The sequence below is a fragment of the Puma concolor genome, chromosome E2 (genome assembly GCF_028749965.1).
Source record: "Puma concolor isolate L17-30 chromosome E2, mPumCon1.1.hap2, whole genome shotgun sequence".
NCBI lineage: Eukaryota > Metazoa > Chordata > Mammalia > Carnivora > Felidae > Puma > Puma concolor.
Window position 1 is genome coordinate 13,712,943 of NC_141681.1, and position 24,745 is coordinate 13,737,687.

The 24,745-nt window shown below is 46.1% G+C and overlaps 1 protein-coding gene across 3 annotated transcripts in view; it reads right to left on the bottom strand.

Annotated features, from left to right (window-relative positions):
- ST3GAL2 (ST3 beta-galactoside alpha-2,3-sialyltransferase 2) overlaps positions 1–24,745 on the bottom strand; it is a 59,913-nt gene that overhangs the window by 1,097 nt on the left and 34,071 nt on the right. For 2 of the 3 annotated variants that reach the window (XM_025920731.2, XM_086688919.1), the window contains 5 exons: positions 22,277–22,470; positions 16,498–16,677; positions 13,989–14,034; positions 13,577–13,696; positions 10,158–12,704 (listed from right to left, as the gene is read on the bottom strand). In XM_025920731.2, the coding sequence (XP_025776516.1) occupies positions 12,531–12,704; positions 13,577–13,696; positions 13,989–14,034; positions 16,498–16,677; positions 22,277–22,470 (714 nt within the window). In that variant the 3' untranslated portion in view covers positions 10,158–12,530. Of the gene's footprint in view, positions 1–10,157; positions 12,705–13,576; positions 13,697–13,988; positions 14,035–16,497; positions 16,678–22,276; positions 22,471–24,745 lie in introns of those variants that run through there. The other variant, XM_086688920.1, reaches the window with a different exon arrangement.

Genomic DNA, 24,745 nt, shown 5'->3' on the forward strand with positions numbered 1-24,745 from the left:
AGCAAAAAGAAATTACATCATTGTTTTTTGTTGTTTGTATTTAGTGAGGATTGGCAAGTGTTCAGTTTCCTGGGTATTTGTCTTTTGTCTTTTGGGGTTGCCCGCTCTTGCCTCATCGTTTTACTATCGGATTGTCAAATCCTTAATGATTTTAAGCCACCGCTATTTTAAGGAAATTAGACTTCGGTGAACGTTTTCCTAGTTTGTCTTTACAAATTGGGGTTTTTTTCTAATATTGCATGAAAGTTTAATGTTCCTCAGATTTCATTTTTAAGAAACCTGGATTTCTTGTCATGGCTAGGAGAGCTTTCCTCATCCCAGGAACATAAATCCCAATTTATCCTGTACTCCTCCCTGTATTATTATTTACTCATGTTTCCTGTAGTGGCAGTAAATTTTCTAAGTTCTTGTAGGTCTTTAAATGTTTTCCCCTGCTTGCTGCCAAGTGATTATGGTTGCCTTAAGAGCAGTTGGGTGGCACAGCTATGGATATGGGCTGTGGGTATGGGTGTCCTCGCCACTGAGGGGTTCAGAATACAAAGGGTCCATTAGGAGTGGATGTAAGTGAATGAAAGGCTCGATGTCCGTGCAGGTGTCACCAGGCGCAGGCACAGAGTGCCTGCAAGTGTGTGAGGGGCGGATGCAAGCTGGGGTTCAAAAGAGAAAGGTGGGTGAGAAGGGGAGCAAGATTCCAGAGAGGTAGGGGACAAGAGGGCAGAAGAGGTACTCAAGGGAGATAGGGCAAGGGAAGGAGGGAAGGGTGAGGAGGTGGAGGAGTCCAGGTGGAGCACCAGTGTTCCAGTTAAGTGATGCCCACTTTGGCCCCCAAACAACAGTGATCTAGAAAAGGTAAAAGCCAGAAAACAGAAAACACACTGACCCCAAAACAAGATGAATATTTCTGTGGACCAGCAATGGAGTAAAAATGCAAAGTAGTGAGGCAGGGCTGAAGCCAAAAGCTTGCTGGGCTCCACTGCAGAAACAAGCTACTGGCTGTTAGGGCTTATGGAGTAGAGAGTACTGGAAGCACCGCATGCAAGACCGGAACCAAAGTCAGGCTCACTGCTGGGAGGGAGCCGGACCAGAACCCAGCCTGCACACCCGCTGGATGACAGACTTTTATTAGGACCCAGACCCAGGCAGACGGCGGGAGGACTTGGACTACCCACCCACCCCCAATTTAGAACAGGTAATTGACACAATCCTGTTGACTGCCTGCTCTGTGATATTCCCAGATTACTGAATGTCAGCAGACCTGATTCTAGAATAAAGACCAAAGCGGCAGGAGCTGCATGGAGCCAACTGCTAAACTCACCTGTGGATTGTCAGGGGAAGAAATCTATGCTAAGAAAGAGTGCAAATAATGTCAAAACAGATTCACCCCGGGTGAAACTACTTTTTTGGAATACCCTGATAAAAGACTTCAAGTATGTTCGAAGGCTCAAAGAGAAAGAATACATTACGCTAAAAAAGACCATAAGATTAAGAAGTAAATTTGGGGGTGCGTGGGTGGCTCTGTTGGTTAAGTGCCCGACTTCCGCTCAGGTCCATCATTTCACAACTTGTGGGTTTGATCCCCATGTCGGGCTCTGTGCTGACAGCTCGGAGCCTGGAGCCTGCTTTGGATTCTCTGTCTGCCTCTCTGCCCCTCCCCTGCCCCCTCTCTCAAAAATAAATAAACATTAAAAAAAAAAAAGTGGGGCGCCTGGGTGGCTCAGTCGGTTAAGCGGCCGACTTCGGCTCAGGTCATGATCTCGCGGTCCGTGAGTTCGAGCCCCACGTCGGGCTCTGTGCTGACAGCTCAGAGCCTGGAGCCTGTTTCAGATTCTGTGTCTCCCTCTCTCTGACCCTCCCCTGTTCATGCTCTGTCTCTCCCTCTCTCTCAAAAATAAATAAAACGTTAAAAAAAAAATTTTTTTTTAAAAGTAAATTTAGACAAAAACAGTGGCATGCTGAAACTCACAAGCAGTAAGTCACTGTTAATTTGAAACTGGCCATTTTGGGTGTGTTTACCACAGAAATGAGCAAAAACTACAAATTGCTTGGGTTGACTGGTTGGCTCAGTCAGTAGAGCCTGTGATTCTTGATCTCAGAGTCCTGAGTTCAAGCCCCACGTTGGGCATGGAGCCTACTTAAACAAATCAGGGTTTTATTTGTTTTTAGAGAGACAATTCACCAGCATACCACTGGACAGCAATAAAAAAATATTAGAAATTTGGGAAAAGAGGAAGATAGTCATTGAGATAAATTCAATAAATGGGAATCCTATATTTAAAATCCTAATTATATTGGGGCACCTGGGTGGCTCAGTCGGTTGGGAGTCCGACTCTTGATTTTAGCTCATGACATGATCCCAGGGTTGAGGTATCGAGCCCTGTGTCAGGCTCCACACTGAGCCTGGAGACTACTTAAGATTCTCTCTCTCTCTCTCTCTCTCTCTCTCTCTCCCTCCCTCTCTCTCTCTCTCCCCTTCTCTCCTACCCTCTCTCTCCCCGCCCACCCATCTCCCCGCTTGTGTTCTCACTCTCTAAAAAAGAGAAAAAAATATATATATATTTAACTTAAAAAATATACACACACACACACACACACACACACACACACACACTCTTGAGGACACCTGGCTGGCTCAACTGGTGAAGCATTCAACCCTTGGTCTCAGGGTCATGAGTTCAAGCCCCACATTGAATGTAGAGATTACTTAAGAATAAAATCTTAAAAAAGTAAAAAACCAAAATCTTAGTTATACTCTCACTTTAAAGCAAGAATAAAAACACAAACCAAATTTCATTAGAGTCACATAATAAAATGATTTCTCTTTAAAGTCTAACATGGAAGTCTGAAGGAAGACCACAGAGGTAAATTTTCATTTTCATCACATAACAAAGGCACAATCAACATGACATCAGTGTCAGCAAGGTCGCTAATGTTGACCTTGATGACCTGGCTGAGGTAGTGTTTGTCAGGTTTTTCCACTGTAAAATTACTCTTTCTCCCCTCCTTTCCATACCTTAGTCTTTGAAAGGAAGTCACTATGCACATCTAAGGAGTGGGGAGCATGCTCCCCCTCCATGAGGGCACAGTAGCTACATAAATTATTTGGAATTCTACATGGGAGATTTGTCTCTTCCCCATTTATTAATATATTGAATCATGTATTTATATAAGTATAGACTGGTGATGTTAATCTTGATCACATGGTTAAGGTGACTTTGATACTTAAAAAAAATTTTTTGATGTATGCTCAAGTCTTAAAACTTAGTTATTCTTCATAGCAAAGAAAGCTGAGATTCCAGACCCTTCCCTTGAATGGAAGGGCGTATGGAAATGGGTTGCACAGGAAGAGCTCTGGAGACAAAGCCTGAGAGACTAGAACAGTGGTCCAAAGTGGGCAGGGTTCCCTTTCCTTCTATGGTTCCCTTTACCCATTTTATGACAAGTTATAAGTACAAATGAAATACTGCAGGAAGTCTTCCATGTTTTACTTTATATATTTATGAAATGTTTGAATTATTTTTGTAATGAATATATTATTTTTTTATGTAAAAAAAAAAAGACAAAGAGTATATAGCAAAGGGAGGATTAAACTCTGATCCCTCTGAATGCAGACACCAAATGTTCTCTCTACCTTCTCCCTGGAGGGAAACCATGCTGCCATAAAGAGCCTGTATTATGCTCAAGAACAGAATCCGTTGTTAGATGAAAGGTGTTAATTCTGTATTCTCAGGAACAGGCTGGCCCTGATAGCCATGGTTCAGCAAGAGTGGGAAGAGGGGGCATCTTCTTGCAGTTTTGTGGGTTGGTTGTCACCCAGGCATAGACTTGCTGCAGAAGCTGTGATTTTTCTGGAAGGGTGGTGAGAAGGAGCACTGATTCCTAAATCACACTCAGAAAAGAATGTTTTGATTTTCATTTTCCTTGCAATATTTTGATTTTTCAATACAGTTTTAGGATCCGATCTTTTCTCTCACCTAGCAAAGAAGGATTGTTCCTAACCTTGCCAAACATGTTACAGGAAGGAGCTCCTAGCCTGCTGAATGGCAGCCTGCAGCTGTTCCCTGGTGGGTAAAACACTTAACCCCTTCCTTCCCTTCCCAGGCATCCATCCGCCCCTGTCCAAACCATACATCCAAGCACTTCTCTCTGAAGAGCCCTCTGGGTTATAGACTGTATTATTGCTCATCCACACACGGTACTTCACCTAGAGAAGAGTTTCACATCTCAGCTAAACTCAGGCATGGCCATGGGACTCCTTTGGCATCAAGGAATTGTGAGTAGACATTAAGAGACAGTTTGTGGTTCGCCAGATTCTCTTTTCCCTGCCCCTGAGACCACAAATCCACCACAGATGGTATCACTACCCATCTGGGTCCTTGAGTAACCATGATGAGTGAAGATCCCTGGGATGGAAATGTGGCTTGAGTCAAAAACAAACATTTCTGTTTTGAGCCAGTGGGAGTTTCAGGGGTATTTGTTACCGTAACATAACCCAGCTCATCCTTACCCCTTTACCCCCATGGAATGTCTGGTTCCCTGGCCAGCCACCCAGATAGCAGGTAAGCCCCATCCATATACAAAGTTCCCAAGCAGTTTCTTGATCTACTATTTCTGAAAACAATCTTCAATTCCGAATTATTTCAAAAGCCTCCATCATGACAGGAGTTAAATAAGCAATCACGAAGAGCCTACTCTGTGGAGACAGAGGGAAACCAAGGAAGGAAAAGGTGTCTACTAAATATATGATTAAACATTGCACGTAACCTAGCTTTCCCACAACCCCTATAACCTATAAGGAAAAAATGAATAAGGGATAAACTCCTATGGACGAATGAAATGGGGACAATTACATCAGTAGAAAAGGAATTTAACAAAATGTTTGGAACACACAAACAGCATGAAAAAGTTCCCATTTTTAGCAATACAGGGAACTATATAGAGCATGAACAAAAATCCCAATCCAAAACCAACTACAAAGCTGAAATTTATCTGTTTTAGTAAATCAAAGAGCAACCATATTTAGGGTTTTATTTTTTTACATTTAGTTCTGATTCACTTGGCATTTTGGTGAATGGTTTAAGGTATGGACTGTAATTGTATCTTTTTCCAAATAGTTATCTAGTTATCCTGATAAAATTTATGTAAGCATCCCTCTTTTCCTAAATGATTTGAGAGGCCATATTTATTATTAACCACATTTCCATATGGGCTTAGGTCTAGGCAATCAGGCTAATGAAACAGAGTATCCAGAAATAGACTCAAGTGAACATGAATGTCAGGGCAGCGATCACCTTCAGAGACAGGAAGGGGGTTGTGCTTGGCAAGGAAGATGGAGTGGGGAGGCCTCTGGACTACTCCCACAGCCTGGGTGGTGGCTATGAGTGTTCATCTGAAAATGACTTGTTAAGGAGCCTCCATACTGTTTTGCATAGTGGCTGCACCAATTTGCATTCTCACCACAAGGGCTCCCTTCCTCTTCACCCTCACCAGCAATTATCTCTCATCTTTTTGATAATAACCACCCTAACAGGTGTGAGGGGATAACTCATTGTGGTTTTCATTTGTATTCCCCTGAGGATTAGTGTGTTGTGCACATTTTTATGTGTCTCTTAGCCATCTGAATATTTTCTTTGGAAAAATGTCTATTCAGATCCTCTGCCCACTTTTTAAATGGTCTATCTATCTATCTAAATTATTTGCTATTGAGTTGTAGGAGTTCCTTATATATTTTGGGTATTAGACCCTTATCAGATATGTTTGGCAAATATCTTCTCCCATTCCAGATGTCATTCATCTTGTTGATTGTTTCATTGGCTGTGCAGCAGCTTTATAGTTTGATGTGGTCCCACTTGTTTATTTTGCTTGTGCTTTCAGTATCATATCCATAAAACCATTGCCAAGACAAATGTCAAGGGGCTTTCACCCACATTTTCTTTTAGAGGTTTTATGGTTTCAGGTCTTACATTTAAGTCCTTACTCTATTTGGAATCATTTTTGTGACTGATTTAAGACAGGGATCCAGTTTCATTCTTTTGCATAGAATAGTGAATAGAGAACTATTATACAACCTAACAATTCCACTTCTGGGTATTTATCTGAAGGAAATGAAATCAAAGAGATATCTCCACCTTCATGTTCAATTCAGTATTTTTTACAATATACAAGACATAGAAAAACCGAAGTGCCCATTTTTCAACGGAAAAATGGGAAAAGAAAATGTGGTGGTGTGTGAGGGTGGGGGTGGGGCATATAAAATAGAGTATTAGTTAGTTATAAAAAAGGAAATCCTGCCATTTGTAACAACAAAGTCCATGGATGGACTGAGGGCATTTTGCTAAGTGAAATAAGACAGAGAAATACTATATGATCTCACTTTGGGTGGAATCTTTTTTTTTGTTTTTAATAGGTGGAATCTTAAAAAAAAACAAACTCATAGAAACAGATTGGTGGTTCCCAGGGGGAGGAGGTGGTGGGGTGAAGGTGGTCAAAGCTACAAACTTCTAGTTATAAGATAAATAAGTTGTGGGGATGTAACGTACAGCATGGTGACTATAGTTAACAATATTGTATTGTATATTTGAAAGTTGCTAAGAGAGATTTTAAAAGTTCTCACCACACACACACAAAGTGTTAATTATATGAGATGACTGATGTGTTAACCTTATTGTGGTAATCATTTTGGAATATATACACATATAAAAGCATGATGTTGTATACCTTATACACTTACACAATGTTATATGTCAGTTATATCTCATTGAAGCTGGAAAAATATACAACATTCTAGTTTTTCTAATTCTTCCAAATAACATGTTTAACCACCTCTCTTCTCCTTTTCCTCAGTCCATTTTGATAATCAAATGGCAGTGGAAGTTGCTTTTCTTTACCATAGAAATGTTATCTATTTATCTATAAATTTTGCCAAATAAATTCCCATTATGGAGCTTTAAAAAAAATAATTCATGAGGGGCGCCTGGGTGGCGCAGTCGGTTAAGCGTCCGACTTCAGCCGGGTCACGATCTCGCGGTCCATGAGTTCGAGCCCCGCGTCAGGCTCTGGGCTGATGGCTCGGAGCCTGGAGCCTGTTTCCAATTCTGTGTCTCCCTCTCTCTCTGCCCCTCCCCCGTTCATGCTCTGTCTCTCTCTGTCCCAAAAATAAATAAACGTTGAAAAAAAAAATTAAAAAAAAAATTTCATGAAATTATCTATTTTAGTACGCTGATCTTTATGCTGTTTTCTGCATATTGATGATATCCCACATCAAAAATGGTTTAAAAAATTAAAAAATGCATTAGTGATTGGTGTGCCATCTTTGATGAACTCTGTTGGCTGTCATGTGTAAGTCAGAATGATGTGATCCCAACATGATAAAGTCCAAAAAGACGTGCCTACTACTTGTGGTGGTGGGCACATTACCACAACAGACCACAGGATGATAATTAGAGTTCTGACCTACAAGGATTTGGGACAATAGTTAATGGACCATTAGGATCTCTAGGAATTAGATGCCAAGCAGGCTACTAAGGTTCTGCTTAACATGCATGGGAGCAGAAATTCAGATTGCTGAGGAGCCTGGGTCACAGTCTTGGGGATTCACAGCTTCTCACCCAGTTCCCAGACCTAATTCAGGTCACACATGGAGCCTCTTTTTCAAGAGGATTCCAGGGTCCTTTGAGGAGTGACTCTCTGACATAGCTCAGGTGCGGAACCTGAATCTTCCCCCATGTCTTTCCTGAGGGACCTACTTCCCAAAGTGACAGTGTACTAGGGAAAGGGAAATACCCAGAGCTTCAGGAGTTATCAGATACAAGCTCTCACATCCAACCAAAGTGGTCCACCAGTTAGAGTCAGGCTTATTATGGCAAATGATAGATGGAGCTCTGACCCAAGTTCATTTAATGGTGGGTCCAATAAGACCACAGACCCATTTTAAGGTACAGGCATACCTCTGAGAGATTGCAGGTTGGGTCACAGACTGCAGCAATAAAGTAAGTATCACAATGAAGCGAGTGTAATGAATTTTTTGGTTTCCTGGTATATATAAAAGTTATGTTTACACTATACTGTAGCCTATTAAGTGTGCAACAGCATTATGTATAAAAATGTTTATGCCCTAGGGTGCCTGGGTGGCTCAGATGGTTAAGCCAACTGCCTCCGACTTCGGCTTAGGTCATGATCTCACGGTTTGTGGGTTCAAGCCCCGTGTTGGGCTCTGTGCTGACAGCTCAGAGTCTGGAGCCTGCTATGGATTGTCTTCCTCTTTCTCTGTCCCTCCCCCACTCACACTCAGTCTCTTTCTTTTTTTTTTTTTTTAATTTTTTTTTTAATGTTTTAGTTTTGAGAGACAGAGAAACAGAACCTGAGTGGGGGAGGAGCAGAGAGAGAGGGAGACACAGAATCTGAAGTGGGCTCCAGGCTCTGAGCTGTCAGCACAGAGCGCAACGTGGGGCTCAAACCCACGAACCGTGAGATCATGACCTGAGCTGAAGTCGGATGCTTAACCAACTGAGCCACCCAGGCGCCCCATACTCAGTCTCTTTCAAAAATAAATTAAAAAAAATTAAAAACAAACAACTTTATTGCTAAAAAATGCTAACCATCTTCTGAGGTTTCAGCAAGTTGTAACCATTGATCACAGATCACTATACCAAATATAGTAATGAAAAAGTTTGAAATACTGTGAGAATTACTAAAATGTGACACAGACACAAGGTGAACAAATGCTGTTGGAAAAATGGTGCTGATAGACCGGCTCATTGCACGGTTGCCACAAACCTTCAACTTGTAAAAAAACTCCGTATCTGCAAAGGGCAATAAAGCAAACTGCAAAAATATTAGTCATGCCTGGAATTTCCTGTCCCAAAAGGGAAGAGACATTCACTACCTGGCGAAATCCCCAGATTGACAACCTTACCCATGGAATGGGGGTGACTACGATAGATGGACCAAACAGAAGTCCCTGGGACCATGTCCAAAGTAGTAAGTGGAAAAAAAAAAAAAAAAAAAGTCAACACCACACTCTAACAGCATCTACAGAAATTGGTGCTACCATCAAACTTGAGTTATACAGGGATGGGTGATTTTTTCCTCATCCCATTTACTCACCATTTGACTCTTAAAAACTGACAGTTTATTGCAAATGCAATCGAATGGTAATGCTGACCTGTTGTTCTAGGTATGATATCTTTGTGGGATCAAAGCAACACAGCCCTCGGCCAACATTAAAAAAAAAAAAAAGATACACAATTTGGTGGAACTCTTGATTGTGGAGGCAACAGGTACAACATTGGGGAGTGCTGCTCCAACCAATTAGTGACCTGGAAGGCAGCTGGCTTTGAGTTGAGTGGGACCCAAACAAGAAATGGTTCTCGGAAGTCTAGCCTATGCGTACACTGTCCTGCCACCAGGCTTTAGGACCCAGGCAACCAAATGCTAACAGTGTCTGTGGTAGAGAGAGAAAGATGGAAGGAGTCTCTGACAACTCCAAGTAAGAGACCTATAGCCCCTGTTCTAGGGTTTTAGAAAAATACCAGTACGCTCCTCTACCAAAAGTTATTCTCCAAGTGAAAAGCAACTCCTGGATTGCTCTTGGGCACAGGCAGAAAGTGAATTGCAGGACACCAAATGACTTTAGACTCAAAGCTGTCTGTTGTGAGATCCATAGTAGTTGGTCCATTGAACTAAAAAATTGGATGTTTGGTGGCATTCCATTGCACAAAGTAGACTCTAGGGGTCCAGATGGGCCAAGGAAGTGCCTCGGATGCCTGTGCAACCTGCTCCTCCCATTCTGTCAATTTCCTGCCAACCCACACCTACAGCATCACAGGGAGTTCTGCAGAACCTGGAAATGTTGTGGGAAACCCCATCCTGGTGCCTGCTCGATCTGCATGCTGTGGGGCCCCTGGCAGTGGACAGTCTCTGCCCTGCTGATCCACTCACGTGTCCCAAAGGACAGTGGTTAAGAACCACTATTTCAGAGGGCACTGCTGGTGGACTGGGTTGGGAGGCCTCGTGTATACGGGGGCAGGTGTTTGGAGTCATGCTCTTTTCTCCTTCAAACCTTCCACCCAATGTTCTTAGTCATTACTTGGTCATAGCTCCCGGCTGACAGAGATTTCTTCTTTCCACAACCATACCCATTTCAAATAGACAAATGACTATATAGTTCTTTTGTTCTTTTTAATTCAGAAAGAGAGAGAAAGGGAAGAAAATAAAAAACATTTGTTTAAATAACTATTGCAGAAAAGGAGATCTGGGCTGGATGCTGGGACCTACCTCTTCCAGAAAGGGGATTTATTAACGTTTTAAACAAAACAAAACAAAAAGAAAAAGGAACAGAAAAGAAATAAATTATTCTGCTCAATACTGTTTGGCATAATCGCATTTTTTTATCTTCTAAACACTCCAAACTGCCTCTTCAGGAAGCACTGAGCTGAGACTGGCAAGAATGGCTGGTGCCTTGACTCTCTAAAATGATGGGGTAGGCCCTGAGAGAGGCATTCCACTAAAGGCCCCCCAAATCCACCCTCATGCTCTACTCCTCCTCCTTTGGGAATTGGAAAGGAACAGACTCTAGCTACGTTCTCAATATATTAACTTTTAGGGGTGCCCACTGCCCTGCCCCAATCCTCTTCTAAAATACTCCCTGCTGGTCCCTGTTCCCCCAGCCAGCTGCAGGAACTACACCAATGGCCAGGAGGCTGCTTGGTGGTATCAACTCACTAAGATAAAGGGTGGTATTTGTGTTCCTCACTGTTGGGAAGGGGGATCCTATTAGTAGTTTGGAAACTTCACAGAAGCCCTTTCCCCCCTCCGAAATTTCCCCAGCCTTGTAAGGTGAGAATACCATCAACAGCTTCCTGTCAGAGCTTTAGCTGGGTTCAGTCATGCAGGTAAATTCCAGTTGTAACCCGTTTGCTGGTTTCCCTGCCCTTCTAGATTTGGAAATGGAAAGTGGGTTAGAGCAAGGAGGCAGGAAGTGAGCATGGGGGAGAGGGGACACAAGGGCAGGAGAGGAGGCATGCAAGCGGGCAAGTCTACTCCTCCCCAGCTAGAATCCCAGCTATTTGCATGGCCAACGTAGAGTTTTAAAAAAATCTTTGTTGGTCAGCCATCCCTGGTAACCTCAAGTTAATTAAATTACGAGACCAAAGCAAATTCCACCCCCAAGCAAAGGTTTCCTACTCCTCTTTGGGGTGATGGATGAAGGAAGAAGGTGCATGCACCAGGCAAGCTGGGTTCCCCAACTCCAGCCTTCTTTCCCACGTGTTGCTCCCTCTCCCTAGAGCAGGCCAAACGCGCTCGATTATTCGCGCGAGCGGGCCGGGGGGGGGGGGGGGGGGGGGCGGGGGCGGGGGGCGGGTAGGGAGTGAAGATGCAACAGTGCCCCCCAACCCCCAGGGCAAGTTTTGATTTTTTTTTCAGGACAGGTAGGCTGGTGAGGAGGCCCACGGCCTAAGAAGAGCCACTGAAAAGGTTTTGGGTGAACAGTAGGGGCCGAGAGTACACGAGAGTGAGAAGCACCTTACATCTGAAGTGACTGGGCTTCCTTGTCCCCTGCCGTGTTCCTTACACCTGTGTTCCAGAGTTAGGCCCTAGGCGAATTCCGCCCGTTAGCAACGGGTGAATACAGTTCTAGTTTTATGGTGAGATGCTAAATGCCCTGGTCAGAAAGGCCATTCCATAGGGTGGCCAAAGGTGGGGATGGGGAGAAAGAGGAGGGGACCCACAAGCCACTGCATTTCTTTGGTGGGTTTACACTCACCCATCTGGGCCTGACAGAAAAAGGAAACGTGGGGTCCAAAATTCTCTGGAGTCTGAAGAGGTTTGAGAGGGCTCCAGCTTTTACCCTGGGATGAAAGCGCGCTCCCCGGAAACCATCTGATCTCCCCTAGACCACCATATAGGAACGGCTAACGCCCCACCGCCCACCCGGAGGTCAAGAGGGACACCCCCGTCCCCCACCAGCCCCGGCAAGGGAAGCCGAGCCGCCGCTGCCCCGCACCTTCCCCACCGTCTCCTTCTCGGCGCCCCTGACCGAGTGAGGTCGACGAGCGGCGGGCAATGCTCCTACAGACACTGAGGAAAGTACCTCACTGAGGCCGGAACCAACCTCTGTTCCTTAAAAATCGTGAAATAAAATTCTACCCAAAGCATAGGGGAGAGGGGATTCAGCGGCCGCAGGCCCGCCTCCGAAGGCCATTGATTGGAAGAGACGGGCCCAGTGCCGGCAGTTCTCCTTGAGTCGCATGATTGGCTGGGAGAAAAAAAAAAAAAAAATCCTCCGCTTCGACTGCAGCGCTGATTGGTGCCTGGCCGGCTAGTCCCCAGTCTCATGATTGGCGAGGGACAGCCAGCGCTCGCTGGACTTGCAGCATGATTAGTCCAGACCGCGCCCTGACGTCGCTCCTAGGGCCTGGAAACGCCCAATGGGGCGCCGTGCCCACGCCGAGGCCACCGCCCTCCGGCTGGCCTGGAGTCCCGGCTAGGAGCCAGCGCCCGAGGTTCGCGCCTGGCCCGGAAGGGTCGCGGGTTCAATTTCCTCGGTAGACCTCGATCTTGCTGGCCTTGGCCAGCATGTCGATGATATGGGCCTCGAAGTCGGCGTCGTGCACCCCCGTCTTCCGGAACTCCCCCGCGTACCGGTTATTCTCCCAGTAGTGGTGCCAGTTGCCCCGGCTGTCGGCCCCGAACCCGTACACGTTCACCTGCAGGGGAGGGCGGCGCAGGTCACCCCGCGTCGGAGAGCGGGAGGACAGGGCACGGGAGAGCCTCGGGTCGCGGTGGGCTAGGAGAAAGGGGCTGCAGCGACCCGACTACAGCTAAGAGACGCGCAGTTCGTCAATTCGCAGAGCGCGGGAGGCAACGGGAATACGCGACACCCAGGCCTGGAGCTAAGGATACCGACTGGCAAGACTGCTGCTCCCTTTCGGTTCTTCCACCCGTCTGATTGCAGCGATACGCCTCGGTCTGGGGCTATGGGACCTCTCCCACCGTTGCTAACTTTCCTTTGTTTTGTTTTGTTTTGTTGTTGTTTTTGTTTTTTAATGTAATACTTTTATATGAAAGCTAGTCAAGCACCCAATACCACACACTGAATTTACTGGCAAAAGTGGGTGTGCTGGGCGTGAGCGAGTATGGCACAGCAGCCCTGCTTGCTAGTGAGATGCGCTCCTGGAACGAATGACCTGCAGTGTTAACACACAGAGGGTAGGCCTAGGGCCCACAGCGGTGGGAGAAGACCATCCCGCTGGAACTTAACTTCATTATTTCCGTTCTATTTATATTTTTGATGATTTTTTTCTTTATGACAAGTAATACCAATTATGGTAGTAATGTTCTGTTTCCTTTTTAAATAAATTTAACTTTTCACTGAAGTGATTTCAGGTTTGGTAAAATCATGAGTAGTAAGTTTGGGAAATGAAGATGTATACTTTACAGCCTAGAAATGCAGGAAATCAAAGCCACTTGGTTTCTGCCTACAAAAACACGTTCCTCTTGCTCTGCTAAGCCCTAAGAAGGGCTAATCCCCTCTGTTCCATGGGTATCCCTATTTTATCCATAACACCGGGTTACCCACCTCATCACACACATGCAGGGCAAAGAAGAGCACCAGCATCCCTGTAGAAGGGTACCGCCCGTGATGCTCTGTCCACCGGTCGTGGATATACTTGAAGAAGGCTGGGTTGTAGATCTGAACCTGGGAAGAGAAAAGGCAACAGACACATGAGGGGTGTTGGGGGCCTGGAGACTCAGGCCAGGCTCTAAGTAGCTTCTGCCAGTTCCTCCATGTTTGCCAGCAGACCTGTTCTTCCAAGTTCCCTAGTTCCTGTGGCTTCCGAGGGGGTCAGGCATACCAGCAGATGGGTGGACTCTGAAGGTTCTGGAAGGGCACTGGGGGACACCTGGGCCACAGGACTGGGCACACCAGTAGTCAAATCTGCACCATTTCTAATGAGATGGGGATGAACAAGGGAGAGGTGGGAGCTTACCTTTTCTTTGTCCACTCGAAGGAAAGACTTCACTGGTGCATAGGTGCTGCAAGCAGAAAGAAGAAGATTTAGATGGCCCTTGGGATCTAGAAAGGTCCACAGATGCCTTTCCTCCTTGTCAGGCCCGAGTGATGACAGCCTTACAACAGATCCCCTGCTTCCAGACTGCTTTCCCAGAGCACATCACTGCAGTACCTTGCTCAGAAAACTTCAGCAGCTACCTATGTTCTTTAGGATAAAATAAGGATGTTTTAGACAAACATTGGTGCCTTCTATTATCCAGCCCAAATGTTTCTTTCCACAACACTCAGCTGTGAACTCCCCACTTAATTTAGCCAATCATCTCACACCCACTATATTTGTCTTAGTTCTGCCTACAATGACCCTCTTGCTACTATCCTCATATTTGGTACAAATCCCTCCTTCCCTATTAGGCAGCCATGGCACCCGTAGTCTATACTCCTTTTCTAAGCAAGGGACTTAAACTCAAACTTAAACTTTATCATAAGATAAAGTCAGGAAACTGTAATTTATATTTCTGTGTTTAAAAAATACATAGTGACAAAATGCAGGCAAATAGCAGGCAATATGTGGAAACAGCTTAACTGTCCACTGATGGATGAATTGATAAAGCAAATATGGTATATCCATATAGTGGAATACTATTCAGCCTTTAAAAGGAATGAAATCCTGTACATGCTACAACACAGATAAACCCTGAAAACACTACACTAAGTGAAATAAGCCAGGACAAACACTATGACTCCACTTACATGAAGTACCTATAATAGTCAAATCATACAGACAAAAAGACTAGTGGTTATCAGAGGCTAAGGGTTGGGGAAATGGGGAGTTATTAATGAATGCAATTTCCACTTGAAATTATGAAAAAGTTCTGGAGTTGGATAGGGTGGCGTTTTGCACAACAAAGCGAATGTACTTATTTAAAAATTTTTTTACATTTATTTATTTTTGAGAGACAGAGACAGCACAAGCAGGGGAGGGGCAGAAAGAATGAGATACAGGGGCGCCTGGGTGGCGCAGTCGGTTAAGCGTCCGACTTCAGCCAGGTCACGATCTCGCGGTCCGTGAGTTCGAGCCCCGCGTCAGGCTCTGGGCTGATGGCTCAGAGCCTGGAGCCTGTTTCCGATTCTGTGTCTCCCTCTCTCTCTGCCCCTCCCCCGTTCATGCTCTGTCTCTCTCTGTCCCAAAATAAAAAAAAAAGAAAAAATTCTTTAAAAAAAAAAAAAAAAAAAGAAAGAATGAGATACAGATTCCAAAGGAGGCTCCAGGTTCTGAGCTGTCAGCACAAAGCCCGACGCAGGGCTCAAATCCATGAACTATGAGATTATGACCTGAGCCGAAGTTGGATGCTTAACTGACTGAGTCACACAGGTGCCCTGAGTGTACTTATAATTTTGGTGGAGAATGTGGGCAGTGATCTGAGAAAATGAGTTTGTATTTATTTATTTGTTTTTAAGTAATCTCTACACCCCATGTGGGGCCTGAACTCACAACAGTGAGATCAAGAATCACATGCTCTAGCAACTGAGCCAACCAGGCACCCCATATGTTGTATACATTTTAACACACACACATACACACACACACACAGTGAGACAGTAGATTAGTGGTTGTTGCCTAGGGCTGGGGTGTGGGAGTAGAGGGAGTGAGGGTGATGGCTAAGGGGTACAGAGGTATCTTTAGATCTTTAAAGATCTTCATCTTTAAGAAGATGAAAGGAGTTCTAAAATTAATTGTGGTGAGAGCTACACAACACCATATTTAATAAAAGCCACTGACTTGTATACTTTAAATGTGTAAACTGTATGGCATGTGACTTGTACCTCAATAGAGATGCTAAAAAATACTTAGTGATGGGGTGCCTGAGTGGCTCAGTCAGTTAAGCATCCAACTTCAGCTCAGGTCATGATCTCACGGTTCATGAGTTCAAGCACCATGTTGGGCTGTGTGCTGACAGCTTGGAGCCTGGAGCCTGCTTCGGATTCTGTGTCTCCCTCTCTTTCTGCCCTTCTCCCACTTCCCACTGTGTCTCTCAAAAATAAATAAACATTAAAAATAAAAAAAAATACTTGGTGATGAAACTAATGTAATGTTGTATGTCAACCACACTTCAGTAAAATAAAATAAAAAATGACATATTAAATTTCCTCAGGTTCCCAGCTGTGATTGAGAAACTGTCTCTAAAGAAAATTCTCAGAATGCAGAACTCCCACAGTCAGGAGCCACCTCCTGGAAAGGAGACCAAAACCTTGCTACCCTTTCTACCTACAGGAAGCTGGCTGTCACTATGTAGGAGTGACACTGAACAACCTGTGGCCCCAGCTAACGCACCACTTTGGGCTCTCCCTACTATTGCCTCCCTCTTCACCAGCCCCTCTCGGTCAAAATATTCAGTTAAAAGAATTCTAAGAGCCAATCCTTGGGAAGACTCCTCTCAAAATGCTCTGTCACCCACATTCCACTCCCAGTCAACAGAGCAACTTACAATCGGATCTGCCCCGTGGACAAAGCGCTGGCAATCCAGAGGAGGTCCAGGGCTTTGAAGGGCACCAACACAAAGCTGACATTGGCGGGCAGGTTCTTGGCACTCTCGGGGTACATGAAATGATGAGTGGTTCGGCTGCCAACATCCTGCTCAAAGCCCACGGTTGGCGCCTGATTCATCCTGTAAGGACAAGAGGGTGACATGAGAATAAACCGCCATAGAAAGTGGTACAAGATTTTTATCTTTTTTTAAAGTTTATTTCTTTCTTTATTTTTATTTTATTTATTTATTTATTTATTTATTTATTTATTTATTTATTTATTTATTATATGAAATTTATTGTCAAATCAGTTTCTATACATCTTTCTTTATTTTTAAATGTTTTTATTTTCTTTTTTAGAGACAGAGAGAGACAGAGCGTGAGCAGGGGAGGGGCAGAGAGAGATAGAAACAGACTCTGAAGCAGGCCAGGCTCTGAGCTGTCAGCAAAGGGCCCGATGCGGGGCTCAAACTCAGAACCGTGAGATCATGACCTAAGCTGAAGTAGGCTGCTTAACCGACTGAGCCACCCAGGTGCCCCATTAAAGTTTATTTATTTATTTTGAAAGACAGAGAGCAAGAGAGAAAGAGAGCAGGGGAGGGGCAGAGAGAGACAGAGAGAGACAGAGAGAGAGAGAGAGAGAGAGAGGGAAATCTCAAGCAAACTCTGCGATGTCAGCACACAGCCCCATGCGTGGCTTCCACGAACTGTGAGATCATGACCCAGGCCCAAACCAGAGTTACATGTTTAACCAACTGAGCCACCCAGGTGCCCCTGTACAAGATTTTTAAAGGACAATTTGGTTCTAGCCATCAAAAATATAAATGGGTGTACACTTTGATGCAGCAATTCCATTTCTTTTTTTTAATTATTTTTTTAAATATGTGTTTATATTTGAGAGACAGAGGGAGAGGGAGGGAGAGAGAGAGAGAGAGAAAGAGACAGTACATGAGCAGGGGATGGGCAGAGACAGAGGCAGAGACAGGCTCTGAAGCAGGCTCCAGGCTCTGAGCTGTCAGCACAGAGCCCGATGTGGGGCTCAAACTCACAAGCCATGAGATCCTGACCTGAGCCAAAGTCAGATGCTCAACCAACTGAGCCACCCAGGCACCCTGTGGCAATTCCATTTCTAAGTATCTATCCTATAAAAATGGTTCCATAAGTCTGCAAAGACATGCACACAAAGATATTCACTGCATTATTATTTACAGTAGTGAAAAGGAGAATCAATTTAACAATTAAGAACTGGTTGGCCCTCCTGGGTGGCTTGGTTGGTTAAGCGTCCAACTTTGGCTCAGGTCATGATCTCACGGCTCGTGAGTTCAAGCCCTGCGTCGGGCTCTGTGCTGACAGCTCAGAGCCTGGAGCCTGCTTCGGATTCTGTGTCTCCCTCTCTCAGCCTCTCCCCTGCCCATGCTCTGTCTGTCTCTCTCTCAAAAATAAATACACATTAAAAAAGAGAACTGGTTAATACATTTTGGCACACTCATATCATAGAACACCATGTAGCCATGAGAATGAGTGAAATAGATTACACGTGCTGGTAAGAAATAAGTCCAAGAGGTACTCAGTGAAAAAAAACAAGTAATGTGAGGTGTCTATCCCATTACCTTTTGAATACTACTATGTGCTGCAGGAGGGAATTAAGACAAAAGGAAAACTTGAAACAAGATAGTGTGATACCATTTTTTTGTAAAAAAAGAAAAGGAGGCACAGGGAGCAAAAGGAAGAAGGAATAAAGAAAAAACATATTTTTATATATGAATAAAAAAATCTGGAAGAGTATTACAACTGGTAACAAAGGTTACTCTTGGGAAATGGGATGGGGAAGGGTAATTCATCTTTTAGTATATATATTTCTTTCTTTTAAAAATGTTTTAATGTTTATTTATTTTTGAAAGACAGAGACAGAAATAGAGAGCAAGGTAAGGGGAGAGAGAGAGGGAGACACAGAATCTGAAGCAGGCCCCAGGCTCTGAGCTATCATCACAGAGCCCGACGTGGGGCTCAAACTCATGAACTGTGAGATCATAACCTGAGCTGAAGTGGGACGCTTAACTGAATGAGTCACCCAGGCACCCTCTAGTATATATATTTCTGTGTTTTTCCCCCAATAACAACATATTTATTACTCTTACAATTTTTTTTTTTATTAAAGAAAAGAACAGCCTTCTACAGCTTCAACCTTACCTGGCTGTTCTGTCCTCTTTCCTAGAAGACGGTGGAAGCAAGATAAGAAGCTGAAGCATTCCCTCAGCCCCTAAGCTGTATGGCAGCCTCTATTCCACCAGCACCAGCCCCTCTGTCCCTGTATGTCAGCTTCTTATCTGCCTTTCTGTCCCAAGGCCAGGAGGGATGCTCCAAGTTCTGACCGTGCCCACCTTGGCTGTCTGCCGGTGATGTGCAGTGTGGATGTGTCTCTCCCATGCTGCCATGGAAGAAGTCGGAAACCCAGAGTGGGCTCACCGTCCTCCTAGGTATAACAAGCCCAGGAGGCTTCTACTTCCTTTCAACTTGTGCAAAACATAGGATCAATAAAATCAAAGCTCCCTCTTTTGGTGAACATCTTCAAAACAGGTGATCCAGCTGTAAACACAAACCTGTTGGTCTTTTCTGCTATGACCATCTATGAGAACATTCCTGTCTTGTGTGGACCACTTTGCAGAATCATGACTGCCTAGATAGATGACCATAACCTTGCCCTCCAATGGGGATAAAGGGACCTGGGAGAGAGGGAGCAAAGTCTCCATGTGCTTTCCCAGCTTTTTATGCCTATTCTGTAAAACCAGGATGAAGGTTACCTGTACTTAAAGTGGCTGGCACCACTCAGCTGGGCTGAGTAAAGACCTCCTGTGTCACTGGGGCTCCCACAATGCCTTCCTCCTGCCCACCTCCCCCTGATGGCACGATACAGTAGGAGCACATCCAGGAGGCCCCACTGCTGCCAGTCATATTGCTGTAGCTCTCTCGTTCCCTTCCCTTGAGGAATTGGAGGATGTTTGGAGTTGGAAAGCCATAAAGCCTGAGAATGGCCTGATTTGGAACTAGAGAGTGAGTCTTTGTTCTTGGCCACTTCAGTTCTAGTCTGGCTCAAGCAGAAGCCTAGAATCTTTTCTGTAGGACCAACTGTGCTCTAGCCTCCATTTCTTTAGGTTAACTGCCTTTGTGCCTCCTGTCTGGGCACCCCTCCGTTTTCCTGGTCTTTAGGATTCAGAGATATTACCTCTTAGAAGAGCCTAAAAGTATACTTTTCCATTTATTAATGACAGTTTTCTGGGGCTACTAGAGCTCTACACACAGCACTGGTGTCCTATGGTCACCAGAGCCACATCCAGATCTGCCTTCTGTCACATCAGCCCTGGGGTCTGTGAGGAACAGATCAATTGGGATGGTGTTTCTCAGCTGCCTGGGATATGTAACGGGGTATCAGGAAGTGGACGACGTGGGTTGGTGACACTCAAGTTGGCTGGGGCCTGGACTGGGCAGGAGCTGGGGTCAAGGTCACTCTGGCATGTACCTAAGAAATAACCTCCTCTCACTTGACATGGAGAGGCCAAACTGGTCCCACAGATCAAAGGGCTACAAGTGTCCCAGGTTGGCCTCTGAAGACAACCCCACTCCACCCCACCCCCATCATCTGTAGCCACAGTCTTGAGGAAGTCCCTTCTTAGACCTGGCAGGTGGTATCAGTGCCTCCACCTCCCTCAGGTCCCTCTCACTTGCTGGGCAGGCACCAACTTTCTAAAATGAAGGAAGGAACATGGCAGGATTTTGAGGGCAGGATTTTGCTTTGAGGTTCTGATTCATTCTGGAGAAGCCAAGCCCTGGAAAGGGGCCAGACAGGACACAGGTTGAACTACATCTCCATGATTCAGGGGAAAAGCATTTTAGAATTCTATCTGTTTCTGGTTGCCTCTGCACCTGAGGGCAGAGGCAGGGGAATGGTGGATGTGCATTCATGCTTAGAGTTTGGTATCTGGTCACCTAGTCTCTTCCATTCACTCATGTATTAAGGTGAGCCTACGACTGCCAGGTGCTTGTTCTAGCTCTGCTGGCTGGCTGAGGCAGGACCAGCTCAACTCCATTTGAAGTTTTCAGCAGGGCTCAGAAGACATATAGGAGGAGGAGGCAGCCGGGGGGTGCGATAGGGAAATATGGGTATAGCCATCATCTCACTGTAACTCAGCTTGGTGGGGTCTTATGTTGGTCTTGCCTCCAGGGACCAGGGAGGCGTCCCCAGTAGTTCCAAACCAAGACATGCCTATAAGGAAAGAGTCACCTCCACTACCATCAGACTGTACACATCAGCAAAAAGCCAATTCAATCTGGGTCACCCCTTACACAAAGCAATTCTGGGGTCCATTCCAAAACGCACATCTCCTAACCTGGTCTCTGTGAGTGAACATCTGTGAATTCCTTTCTATAGCCTGGCCTGACCAGGTACCACTAAGGTGTCATAGCGGCCAAGCCTTTTTGTCTGCTTCTACCCTGGAGCTTCCCAACCGCCACTGACATGCATAATGAAAGCATCCACTTAGCACAGGGGGCAGGGCAGCAGAGGCAGGAGCTTCAGGCACTCAAGACCATTTCCCTGGGCTTCCTGAGAGTCCCAGGGCTGCACTGAAGTGATGGATGCCTCCTTCCCCACTCTCGGCCACTGTCTCAGGGTAGAGAGAGCCCCCTCTCCAGCAACCAGCTTGCCTCCCTTACATTCTGAGTGCCAGCAGCTGGAGGATAGAGAGAATCTCAGGTGGTTCTGGGTTCCTGGATGGGGCCTAGCAGACCTCCTCTCCCCACCGCCCCCCCCCCCCCCAACCTCAACATGAGAAAGGTTTTGCAAGGAATGGTGAAAGCCTCAGAGACATACTGCTGCCTGGGTGTTGCCATGGAAACAGCAACAGTTTCTAAGACAAAGCCCTTCCTTCGCCTCCTGGGAAACCTGGTCTTTCTGCAATGCTCATCATAAGAGATGCTTAGTGAAAACTCGGCATTTTCAGTATATTTACTCTCAAGTCTCTTTTTCCACCAAGGAGTGGGATGGAAGGATCCCAGCATGGCATTTCCCATCCCCAAGTCTAAGGAGAAAGTCAGAAAACAGGATGAAAGTCAGGAACAGAATGAGCAGTCCATGTTAGAGTTTTAAGTCCACCATGTAGTCCCTGTTCACCTCCAGGCTCATAGCTCTGTGTCTTTGTCTGAAATGAATGCCTTTCCAACCCCTCTCCTTTCCTTAAGGCTGGGCAGAGATGTCTGGTAAATGAATCTGCCCCACATAATCTAAACCTTATCAAATAAAGGTGAGGGACAGCAGCCCAGAGCAAGCACTGAGCAGTTCCTCTTCCTGCCCAGGACCTCCATCTTCTGTGAGACTGCCAGGAGGAACCATCTGTGGCTATTAATCAAGACATTAGTGTGGGGCCTCACTCCTGGCTCAGCACTGAGGGGACCAGGCAGGTGGGAGTTCTCACCAGAAAACAACCAGTGGTCTACTCTCGGTTCTTTTCAGAGGAGTTCAGGACTCGAAACTGAGTGTAGGCCTCAAGCAAAGTACAGAATGGGAATTCTGCCTCCCCATCTACCCAAGAAATAAGAGTGAGACACTCAAGCCTTTACAGAAGGTTCTGGTATGGGAGGCTCACAGCAGCAGGCAACTCCTATACTGCCAGACAAGTCTATGGAGGCCAGTGCCTCCTTCTGGAGGCCTGTCCTGGGCCCACCCTTGCGCTCCCTGGGGCTCACCTCATGATGAAGTTGTGCCCATCCACATCCGGACCGTAGCCAGAGCCCCGCAGGTTGCCTGAGTTCCCCACCACGGCACAGCGCCGGCACTGGTGGGGGTCCCGGAAGCGGTAGGGGTTCTCGCCTGGCACTATCTGGAACAGCTTCTCCAGTACCTCGTTGGTATTGTGTGACTTGAACTGGGGCTGCAGCATCTGTGGACAGGAGAGAAGAAGGAAGGAGAGGGGCGGGTGAGCAGGGAGGGATTCCTGCCTGTCTCGCCTCCCTGCCTTCACCCTCTAATCTCAGTCAGGGAAAGGGAATTCTCTCTCAACAGTGAGGACATGCCCCCATTCCCACACAGTAAAGTTCCTTTCTGAGGCTAGTGCCCTTCTCATCAGGCGCACGCTCTAACTCACTGGAGGGGACTCGGGGGTCAAGGGGTACCGCAGAGCAGAGAAACTTCCTGGGCTCGTCATGGCTGCAGAGGCCCCTGCTCTGCTGTCCTCTCAGGGAAGCTATGAGTCACAGGAAGAGTCATTTTGAGGTGCAGTTAATGTGGAAAACCCTGCTGAGCTTCAAGGGCTCATTCCCAACCCGCCTACAGAGGGCGCCTCTGGGACTGAGCCTGAGGACTCAGGGTTAGGAAAGCTCCATCTTGACGCAATATCCACAGGGATAACTGGAGTCACCCCCTGAGCCCTAGGGGAGAGGAGAAGAGCAGGCAGAGAGGTACAGGAATTCTTTCAAAGTCAGAATGGCTGGAATGAAACTGGTTCCCTGTGCTTCCAACCACCAGTAACCGTGGAAGACCATGAAATGAAGCTGGGGCAGCCCTCAAATGCAAACACGCCAGGCAAGTAACTGCGCAGGAGTAAAGTGGCAGATGGGGACTATGGCAAACAGGAGTCCCCATCAAAAAGGAGTGAGCTGACTGCTGCTGTGTTGTATCGTGAGCTCAAAAGCACCAAATTTTCCAGTTTTTCAAGAGAAGCTGAAAATATGGATTTCACGTGAAATATCCCAATTCCTAAATGTTAACTAATGCAAATATTTTAAAGTTTTTTTTTTTTAATGTTTATTATTTTTTGAGAGAGAGAGAGAGAGAGAGAGAAACACACACACAGAGTCCAAGCAGGGGAATGGCAGAGAGAGAGGAAGACACAGAATGCGAAGCAGTCTCCAGGCTCTGAGCTGTCAGTACAGAGCCTGACACAGGGCTCGAATTCACGAGCCATGAGATCATGACCTAAGCTGGAGTTGGGCACTTAACCGAGTGAGCCACCCAGGCGTCCCACTAATGCAAATATTTTAGAAATATTGAGCAGGGGCACCTGAGTGGCTCAGTCGGTTAAGCATCCAACTCTTGATTTTGGCTCAGATGATGATCTCATGGTTTGTGAGTTTGAGCCCTGCATCGATGCTCTGCACTGACAGCGTGGAGCATGCTTGTGATTCTGTCTCCCTCTCTCTCTGCCCCTCCCCGGCTTGCTCTCTCTCTCTCTCTCTCTCAAAAATAAATAAAAATAAACTAAAAGAAAATATTGAGCAGACTGGACTTGGGTCACAGACCACAAATCAGTAGGGTAGAAACTAGGGCTTTAACACGCTCTGTGGTCTGAACCATAATATGGGGAGTGTGGCTGAGCAGGAGCTGCTCAGGGGACAGAATAAATGAAGGGAATGGAGTAGGCCTGCTTCTCTGCCTCTTCTCTTAGCACAGGAGCACAGGAAAGGCTCTTGAGAACAAGAATACGAACTGAGTGTGGACAGGAAGCTAAGCTTGAGATAAGAATTTCTAAGTTCACAGCAAAAGGGAGTGACTATGGGGAGCCCGAGAGAAATCGCTTCTGTGTCTTGGCTGAAGAACATGCTTGGTGCTTAAACAGCCCCGAGTTCCATCCCTAAGGGAAGGAAACCTGGCCTACCCATGGGTCTACTTCTGCCCAGGATCCTGCTCTGGTTCTAGGTGGCCACTACCTCAGGCAAGCTCTGTGCACTATCTGAACCTTGATTTTCCTCACAAAATGAGGGCTGTGACTATGATTAACAGTGCTCCAGGCTGCCACAGGAATGGCCCCTGGGGCTCCTGGTGATCCTTGCTCTGTAGACCTCCCCATTCTTAGGGACTTGGACAGTCTGAGCCAGGAAGCAGGATATGTGAGTTGTTCTGATAAGCCTGATCACAGGAGCTCCTCCTCACTGTCTCCCTGAATGTGAGAAAGAGCGGGGAGTCATCATCTTCCCCATTTTCCAGCTGGGGAAACCAGGAGCTGACTCCCCAGTCCCCCAGCGGGGAATGAAGGTGGCCTGAGGGCCCTTGGGCTAAGCACTGACACTGCTCCACCTGACACAGTATGGCAACCAGATGGCCCAGGAAGAGCCTAGGGAGTGACATTCCAGAGATGACAAGGATGAGGTAAAGGGAGTTAAAAGGAGCAGAAAGGTGACAGGAGCCAGAAAAGCAGGGAGCCTCGGGCATACCTGTCC